The sequence below is a fragment of the Capsicum annuum genome, chromosome 8, assembly GCF_002878395.1.
Source record: "Capsicum annuum cultivar UCD-10X-F1 chromosome 8, UCD10Xv1.1, whole genome shotgun sequence".
NCBI classification, from domain to species: domain Eukaryota; kingdom Viridiplantae; phylum Streptophyta; class Magnoliopsida; order Solanales; family Solanaceae; genus Capsicum; species Capsicum annuum.
In genome coordinates this window covers 92,641,392-92,651,273 of record NC_061118.1, presented here as the reverse complement: position 1 = coordinate 92,651,273, position 9,882 = coordinate 92,641,392, and the positions used below count along the sequence as shown (strand labels likewise).

Here is a 9,882-nt window from a genome sequence, read left to right as displayed (position 1 = left end):
AAAAAAAAGGTTAGGAATTGAAAGATCACCAACTAGTGGTCACACATTCAATATACTAATTCAAACATTAAATTTTCAACTACATGCAAATATTATGAGTCATAACCTTTTGAAAATATATATGCATTAAAATAGTTAAACAAAAATTTCTGTTTGATTACAAAACACGAGTAAATGGTGCAACTTTTTGTGAAAAATGATAAGACTACGATATTATTTTTCCTATTTTCATATGAAGTTGAGACGGTGAAGCTGGATTTGACGGGTGGGGTGGGAGAGTTGCAGATTAAGAAAAAGATGGGGAGGGGGGAGAGGGCGAGCTGGTGAAGCTAAATTTGAGGGGGGGGGGGGGGGGGGGGGGGAGTGGGCGGTATAAGAAAAAGGAAGGGGGGTTTGGGTTGTGTGTGGAGGGGGGAGCTAAAGCTGGATTTGGTGGGGTAGGTTGGAGGAATAGCAGATTCAAGAAAAGGAAGGGGAGGGGGGTTTGGAGTGGGGTGGGGTGAGGGGGGCAGTGTGGGGATGGGGAGGTAGAGAATATATATATATATATATATTAGTTTGAGGGATTATTTATTTTAAATAATTACGTGGCGCTGACATGTCTCAAACATGGCGCGTGTGAACTACACTATTCGTAGTGAGAGTGGTATTATATTTTTGGGATGGTATAAAATTCATTTGGAAGTTTTTAAGAGTTATATAATTACCCATGTAGTTTAAGATATAAATAAATTATGTGGACAAGTTCATAGGTGAAATCATGTATTTTCTCTTATTTCTAACATGTTGAAATATCTTGAGTTTCTGTGTTACAGGAAAAAAAAACTGATTTATAACTACAATTTATTTCTAATGTGCAACAAAGATTTAGCCTTACAAAATATCTTAAGCGGATGTTTTACATTAGATAACGTGAGGATTTTGTTATTTCAAGTCCAATGATACATTTGATTTTTAAAATAAAATTGGAGGAGGAAAGTGATTTCCACTCAAAAAGAAATGATTAAAGAGAATTTGGAAAACTCAAAAGATAGAACTATAAATATCAAAAAATGACTAAAATAAATTTATTTTTTAAACATAAAAATAGATGGAAAATGGAGAAAATTAGGTGAGAGATGACAAAAAAAATTTTAAATTAAAAATGATGACAATTTTGACCAGTTAAGGTCAAAACTTCAATTAAATTGTGATCAAGTTAATTAGGGTGTAAAGTGTAACTTTTAAAAACCTTTAAAAAATTGCAAAGTCCTTCAACTCCAAATTTCAAATTTTAGAATTTTTCCCTTTTTTTATCTTTCAATCTTTTTTTTTTCTTTCTCTTTTCAAATTTGTTTCTCCCCATCTTCTTATTATTTTTTTCTCTCTCTAGATTTTTCTTTTCTTCCATCTTATCTTCTTCTTTTTCTTTTCCTTTTCATTTCGATTTTCTTCCTTTTTTATTTTCATGGACTATTTTTAAAAAACAATTGAAAAGTTTGAAATTTTTTTTTTTATTTCTTTTAAAAATGATGAAGAAATAATTCAGGAAATTTAGCAACTATGAGAGTTGCTTTAGCAACTATGGTAATTGCTGCAACAACTACTATTAGTTGTTGTATTACAACAATTATCGAAGTTGTTGCAGCAACTATCGAAGTTGTTGCAGCAACTATCGAAGTTGCTGCAACAATTATTGAAATTGCTGCAGCAATATCGATAGTTGCTGCAGCAACTTCGATACTTACTTAATTTCTGAAAATAAATCTGTTTGGAGAAGGAGCCTACGAAAAATTAATATTTATGGTGAAAAAGGAGGTGGTGGTGTTGGTGGTGACGTTGAATGAAAAGATGACATTTGTTTTGGTGTTGATAGCGACGGTGGTGGAGAAGAAAGGAGAAAAATAGATGATTGTTATATAGAGGGAGGAAATAGTGCTGAATCTGAAGAGGTGGTAATAGTAGTAATGGTGATAGTGGAGGAAGAGGAGGTGACGGTGGCGGCAGCAACAAAAAGGGTGTGCAGGAGGAGGGATGCTGATGGTGTAAGGATGTTTATGTAAATATGATGTAGGAATTTTTTTATAAATAATAAAATTTGAGGGTTTTAAAATTAGTGTTATCAACACTAATTTTAAAATTATCACCTCTACTCAATATTTTAAGACTTGTGCCACTATTTTTTATTTTGAAATATTTTTATTACCCTTAATAATTAATTTGCCCAATTGTGGATATAATGAAGTGAACTAGTGAAGGAAGAGCAAGCCAACACAAAACAAATCGATGGGAAATCAGTGGCTCAGATCTGACAAGACAGTCCTGTATATCCAACTCCGAGTTTTTCTCTTACAAGCCCTGCAACCTTCTGCCTATGGGTTTTAGGCTTCACCTCAAATGGGGTTTGTCTGTCCAGCCCCCTTTCTCCTCCAACTCATCCTCATGGCCTTCTTCACATTCTTGTGAGTACATTCATTTACTTGAGTGTCCATTTAGCACTCTCTTTTTTTATTGGACTGTTTTGAGTACATCTATTTTGACTAATTTGTTGATTGATCGATCACTGCTGCCATCATTTGTTGACACCTAGTTGTTTGGTGTTGGATTAATCTTCATGTCCATGTCTTGGTTCATCATGATCAACAATTCTGTGTGTATAAAGTATGTGATTAGTTGCTTTATTTCAGTTGATCCACTAAGATGGTTTACCTCTTTTTTTTTATCACACATTTTATCTTTCTAACAAGAATATCTCACTTGCATATTGGTATTTTGTCATGCCTTCTTATGCACGTATTGCTAATACATGTATAATATTCTTTGTTAAATTTGGCATAAAAATTAACATGAATGACCACGTAACTTATAAGGATATTACTATTACAAAATCCAAAAATTGCAACCAGACACAAGATTATTATGGCATAATTTAATTCCAGAGATCACTTACAACAGTTTATGTAACTGTACTGCCCTTAATTCAGGAAGTGTTTATCATACTCAAATAAACCCCAGTTCAGTTAATGTGCTGATGCTTTATGATTCTTATCTGCTGCTTCAACAGTACTTTGTGGGCAAGCTGTTAGGTGCAAACAATAAAAATTTCTTGCCTTTACCAATTTACTGAGACAATCAACATGACTTATAATGAACATCCATTCTTGTTCCTCTGATGAATTCCACTGGATGCTATTAAATCCTTTGTCATCGTAATAGAGTGATATGTGATACACGGACAATATTGGTTAAATGAATCCAGTTATAGAGAGAACTTGAACAATTTTTCATGGTTCCCATCTTGTCCTAATGCATATATCTTAACTTTGAGAGAATTCAATATCGAATATTTAAGACTTCACTAAAAATTTATTGAGAAGTACTCGGGATGCATCATATTACCTTACACTTTGTTGTAGTTGGATATAATCCAGAATAACTTGTCTCCTTCAGTATTGTTCTGTAAACAAATTGATCTTCTCGTCCTTTTAACACTCATGTTCTAGGAACCAAACCATCCTTTTATCCAAGTTCTTCGTTGACTATCTGACATTTGACTGATAGTTCAATATGAGAACTTGTAATTCTTTTATGCAAAAGTAATTTTGGAATTTTTGTTCTGCTTTAAACAGCGAGCTGCAGATATGTCTTCAAAAAAAAAATAGGCATTCAGCATATAACTTCACGAGACATTCCTTCGATCTGGTCCGACGTGCCTCTGAACTAAACAGACCTGAACATGTCATTTTAGTTGTATATGCTTTATCTGCATCTTTGGTTAGGAAATCATATTGTTTGTGATGTATCTAAGCCAAATTATTGTGTAATGTCTCCTTAATCAGAAATAGTGTTAGTTAGTGAAGGAAGCAGTTACCCCTAGTAATTCACACATAATCTCATAAATCCTCTCACAATGGAAACAAGTAGAAACACCTATACTTGCAGTAGTACAAAACCTACTTTTTCACTGGAAACCAGAAAACCTATTTTCATATGAATTTAACTACAAAACCTATTTAAACAATAATTAAAGAAACTAGCAAATACCAAAGCCTAAACAATTTAAGTTTCCTACTCCATTGAATTATTATTCAACATATGTCATGACAATTTTCTTTTTTTCACCCGAAGGGGCTCTTTTATTAATTACACTTCATCTTCATATACAGTCAAAGGATGGGAGGCTTTATACGATCCAGCTAGGTCTCTCAAACCTTTTATCAATGGGGACTGTGAACCTTCACATAGTGATCCTTTCAGAGTGCGGACTTGCTTGTCTGACCCCCAACTGTGGGCTATTGATACATCGGTAACCACAGAAATAAAGTTTTTCTCTTCTCTTGTTAGAAGTAAAGCCTCACTTAAGGAGTATCTTTTTTTGCCACTAGTTTGTTCTATAATGTTCATGTCATTGCTAACTTGTGCTCTCTCTCATCAGACGCAAATTGGCAGAGGGTCACATAGCAATACATATGGAGATATTGGCAGTCATAAAGCTGGGATATCACCTGAAGGGGAGAAACCAACATATTTAAACTCAACCAAATCTCTTCATTTTAGTTTACTTATGAAAAATCTTGATCTGCTGGAAAACATGTTTTCTGATTCAGAGATGTCAAGATTAGAAAGAGATATTCTGGTGAAAATAGAAAAGCTTGGAGCTTTAGAATTCTTTCATGCTTGTCTCTCAAGGACAAACCATTCTTCTACTTCTCCTAAAGTGCTTGAAGTGCCAAGGGAGCTTATTAAAGAAGCTGAGGAGAACGCCCTTGTTGGAAATGGAATGGATAAAATTGTTGTACGTTCTAGGAAAAAGCAAGAGCGCAAGTCGAGAAGAAATGGAGCATCCAGAAATGCCAATGACTTTATTACAGTGCAGCCTCATACCAAAAATATCCAGGAGGATTTCCAACAGGCAAAGTTCCATCCTGGGAAAAGATCACATGCCTCTAGAAATAAAAGACAGAAAATTGCTAAGAATGAGGCAGAAATGTCAAGAGGTGTTCAGGTTGTCTTCAGGTTTTATCAAGAGTATTGTATTACAGTCATTAAACATTCGAAGCACGTATTAATTTGATTCTTTGCTATAAAACAGTTGATGGCAGAATTGGAAAGAATCAGGTCAATCCTTGAAGAAGAAACTGGTCGAGTAGCCACTTTCAGCAGTTGGGCAGAAGCTGCTGGGCTTGAACAGAAGGAGTTGCAGCAGCGGTTGCATTTTGGTTGGTATTGCAGGGATGATCTTCTGAAAAGTACACGATCCTTAGTCTTATATCTGGCAAGAAACTACAGGGGGCTAGGAGTGGCATTTGGAGACTTAATTCAGGTAGTGAACTATATCATAGTGGAATGCCTTTATTAACTCTATAGTCCCTCTTTAGGCATAAATGTAGTAGCATAATTACACCCTACTGCTTGAAATCCAATAATTTTTTGTGATTTTAGAAGTAGAACTTTAGGCATGGATGTGCAAGATACCATCTCAAATCTCAAATCTCCTTTAAGAGCTCCACCATATGTTGGATATTCACTTTGCTCGCGTGATGCAACCCTATTGCATCAAGTTGGTTGCTCATAGTAGAGAGTAAAGTAAGAGATTCATAATTAAATCAGGATAATAGAAATATTTCAGTGATATATTATTAATTATATACTACTGCTAGCATATTTCAACAAAGCTAACTTATATAACTACTGTCAGCAGGGGCAGAGCTACACTTGGCCGAGGCCCCTTCAACAAAAATTTTTACTATTATACATAATTAAATTTATTTTTATATATATACAGTAGGGGTTGAACCCCCTTTGATTAGTTCTTATGTTTACTTCTGAACTGCCTTACAAAAATCCTGGTTCCGCCGTTGACTGTCAGCTATGATATGTTTAACGTTGTACTGGGTTAAAGAAGAAAACTACTATATGCTGGAAGCTATGTTTTCATTTTGGATTTCATATTACCTGAAATATTTGCTTTTCCTTTCTATCACGTTGCTATAGGCTGGAAACATGGGTGTTCTACAAGGTGCGGTAAGATTTGACCACACTAGGGGATACAAATTCTCAACTTACGTGCAGTATTGGATACGAAAATCATTATCAAAATTGGTGGCACAACATGCTAGAGGGATTCGAATTCCCGTATGTATTTTTTTCTAAAGAAAATTTTACTCATCTCCTTTCAGTTTCATCTAGGTATAGCAAAGATTTATCTTTCTTTTAATGTATTAATGCAGTTCACTATATGCAAAGTAATAAATCAAATACATAAAGCTCGAAAAACTCTCAGTATGAGCCATGGAAAATTTCCAACTGATGATGAAATTGCCAAGTTCACGGGTCTATCCACAGCTAGGATTGCAGTGGCTAGTAAATGCCTGAGAGTTGTTGGTTCAATTGATCAGAAAGTTGGAGATTGCATCAGTGCAAACGTTTTGGTAAAATTATCTATACCTCTCTTTTTTTTCTTTCTAAAAAGGTGTGCACCGTTGATTTCGAACATAGTGATATGACAACTTGAAAAACGTGAATAAACCAATTTCTTCTTGCACCATATCCCTGTTTGGGAAAAGCAAAAATGTACCTTAAGCACTGTTATCATTCTCTCTTACAACTAGGATTTCCCTACTAAATTTTTTTTCTGCATGAGTATCTTAATACGATTGACTCATTGCTCTCCAGGAACTCACCCCGGATAAATCAATTACAAGTGCAGAGGAAACTGTCATGAGGCAAGACGTTGTAGATAACATATATGCTCTTTTAGAAAGCTTGGATCCAAAAGAGCAGCAAGTAATATATTTTAGGTTTGGTCTTGAAACCCACCAGCGCAAATCCCTCGAGGAGATTGGGCGGCTTTATGGAGTTAGTAAAGAATGGATTAGGAGAATAGAAAGAAGAGCTCTCACGAAATTAAGAAGCACGGATTATTTCCAACATTTAACTCATTATTCTATGTAGTTCTAGACATTGCATAAACATTTGTGGTTACCAGCTCGTAAACTTGATCTCCGAGTAAATTTTTCTTGTATACTTTTTTGTATAGACTAGTCATATAGTACCATTGAAACCTTGTATGTCTTGCATATTATAAGTTTAAAGTTCGTTGATTATCAACACCAGCTGTCCACATGATATGTTGAATTCTACATTATGTACTTGCAAAACTTTTTCAAGACATAACTCACTCTTTCTTAAATAGATTCACTCTGATGGATACCCTCTTCATTGCTGTTTCAGCTCTACGATATCACTGTTCTCCGAAGCCCAATTTTAACAAGTTCCAGCCCGCCTCGTGCCACTGCTATCCCCAGGCTAGGGTAAGGTTGAGACTATAAGAACTCATTGCTGTTGGATTCTTCAGCATGCTCGGTTTTCATTTTTCCTCATATGACTTTGATCCATATTAGTAATCACGATAACATTCCACTTCCTGATGTGCAACAAGTTAAGATGCTTACAACAACCAACTTTAATGAAAACCAAAAAATAAAAACATTGATAGAGCAATTGTGAAAGATAATTCGTTTTCATTTTGTTTCATGATTGTACAAAAAAATGATTAGCCAACAACGGCCTGAACCTATAATAATGAATTCAATAACAAGGCACACAACAACCAATATGAACTTATCAATGCATATAATCATCGATGGGTACGAAAATCCCAATAACCATAATAAAAATGTAAATGTAGGAAATAAAATCACAGCTATTATGGTGAATCCATAATCACATGCCTGACGGGTCCAAGGGAGAATAAATCTGAACGGGTCCAAACTCAAACTAACCTGGGGTGCCAAGCTCACTATCTCCAACTAATGGGGCCACAATACTATGAGGCTGATCTAAATGAATTGAATGATTAGCAATCCCACGCTGGGGACACTCTCTAGACCAGTGGCCGAGCTCTCTGCAGTCGTAGCGATTTCTTGAAGCCCTAAACTGGCGAGAAACATGATCTGAGCCCAAATGGTTGGCTAATTCATGCTGAGAGCACTCTCCACTACCATGATCATCCTTCCCGCAGTCATAGCCTACCTCAAGAACTCTAGGCTGGCGGGGAATACATACTGACTCTGTCTAAACAACCGACTCGCGTCTGGGGCACTCTCTGGACCAAAGTCCCATCTCACCACAACCAAAAAAAGCTCTTGGAATACCCTGAGATGCTGCCCCTCCTAATCCAGGATGACCGCCATGGCCTGAAGAACCATACCGAAAACTCCGCAAGACCTGATGAGAACTCTGTCCACTGTGATCACCACGACTAAGCTAAGCACCACCCATAGTCTGAAACGCCACATGAGTAGAACCGATAGGATGCAAGTGATGCTGAACCCCATCGGGAGAATCCTCACTCCCAAATGAATTATCAATAACACTATATTGATGGCATGGCCTCTTACTGCCATCTCTATAAGTCTTAATACATGTTCTCTTTGTGGCTCTCGCGTGAAGAATATAACATAAGAAAATGCCTGGCCCACTCAAAGAACCCAATCTCATACTCTGCTGAAACTGATAAGGAAAACACTAACAAACTCAACTCAGTCAGTCCTGACTATAAGATATCCATAAAAAGGCTCGGGACCCCCAATGCTGAATTTAAAAAAGCTAAAGCAACCGCAATTTCTACTGGAGCCTGGACTGGCCCCAAATCTCCTGACTGACACTGAAGATCTTCGGCATCCATCCCCAGCTCTCTGGTCCGATGATGCACTGAATCTTTGGGAACTCGTGTCAAAGTCTTGTCCGCATCTATCAACAACCTCGCATCGTCCATGTGGGAAAGAATAGAGTCAATGAATGTACTTAAGGCTTATAGAATTACGGACATGCAACAAGGAGTCAATAATAGGATTTCCTAAGAATGTCCTGTGGCCTCCCAAATATAGGTTACGTACGTCTCTGCACCGATCCGTAGGACTCTACTAAACACTTAGCTCTTGTACCAATACACCGGTGAACCTAGGCTCTGATACCAATTTGTCACGATCCAATTTCTCAGGTCATGATGACACCCACTACAACCCATCAGTAGGCAAACCAATCCTGTAGTCTGGAACTGCTAGTAACGGACTACCATAAGAATTAAGGAAATAATCCAGAATAGATGAAATAAAAGACTAATATATATAAGATAATCCCAAAACCTGGTGGAATCAGTACAAGAGCTTCTAATGTGATCAGATTCTAAAATAAAGTACAAAATGAGTATACAAATACAATCATCTCTGAATACAACATAGAGATAAGTCTAATACATAAGAAGGAGGAAGGTATTACTCTAAACGCCAGGAGATCACCCTTTGACTTTAAACCATAGATTCTCTGCATGATGCATAATACAACAGCGATGACTCGAACTATGATCTGCATACTGCAAAAGTACAATATGAGTACTAGCATGTGGTACTCAGTAGGCAACTACTGACTGAGCTCCAAAGATAAGATAAATATACATAACATGTAAGTAGAAATGTAAACTATACCTAAATATCCAACAACTGCATCATAAAGCTAATGAGATAATACAAATAAACAATCCTTTTCATGTCCAAGAAACAAACATAATAAAGCTAAGAAGGTATTAATAATAAACTATCCCATTCTAACCATACACAGGAATCTCAACATTATACCGTATATCACCGGCCAATATAAGGATAAAGGGCAAAAAGAGGACATATTATAGTATACAAGGCCAAAAGATAAATATACAATCTAGATAAATAAAAGGAGGAAAGGATATATATATATATATATATCAACTCGAGGTACAACCTAAATCATCAGACTAATATTCTAAGGCCTTATAACCATAGTAGGAACTAGGGCTAACAATTTCAGGGTGTAAAGCCATAATCATGGACTAGTCATGCGTGATAAAATAAGTGTAAGAGAAAA

At 36.2% G+C, this 9,882-nt stretch overlaps 1 protein-coding gene across 2 annotated transcripts; it reads left to right on the top strand.

Moving 5' to 3' along the window:
- The first annotated feature begins 2,210 nt into the window (after positions 1-2,210).
- On the top strand, positions 2,211-7,089 carry LOC107838866 (RNA polymerase sigma factor sigC). Of its 2 annotated transcripts, XM_016682104.1 has the most exons (7): positions 2,211-2,441; positions 4,146-4,285; positions 4,415-4,984; positions 5,072-5,302; positions 5,974-6,114; positions 6,210-6,410; positions 6,655-7,089. In XM_016682104.1, the coding sequence occupies exons 1-7, from the start codon at positions 2,354-2,356 to the stop codon at positions 6,931-6,933; spliced, it is 1,650 nt and encodes a 549-aa protein (XP_016537590.1). In that variant the 5' UTR covers positions 2,211-2,353; the 3' UTR covers positions 6,934-7,089. The 2 variants fall into 2 exon arrangements, with proteins under 2 accessions (XP_016537590.1, XP_047251722.1); XM_047395766.1 differs by lacking the exon at positions 6,210-6,410 and having other exon boundaries at positions 2,226-2,441.
- Positions 7,090-9,882: the final 2,793 nt, after the last annotated feature.

Excerpts from the sequence above, each read along its gene's own strand:
- LOC107838866 (XM_016682104.1), top strand. The coding sequence starts at position 2,354 with ATGGGTTTTAGGCTTCACCTCAAATGGGGTTTGTCTGTCCAGCCCCCT. Across the intron at positions 4,286-4,414 it reads TGTGGGCTATTGATACATCG|ACGCAAATTGGCAGAGGGTC; the intron begins GTAACCACAGAA and ends CTCTCTCATCAG. Across the intron at positions 6,411-6,654 it reads GCATCAGTGCAAACGTTTTG|GAACTCACCCCGGATAAATC; the intron begins GTAAAATTATCT and ends ATTGCTCTCCAG.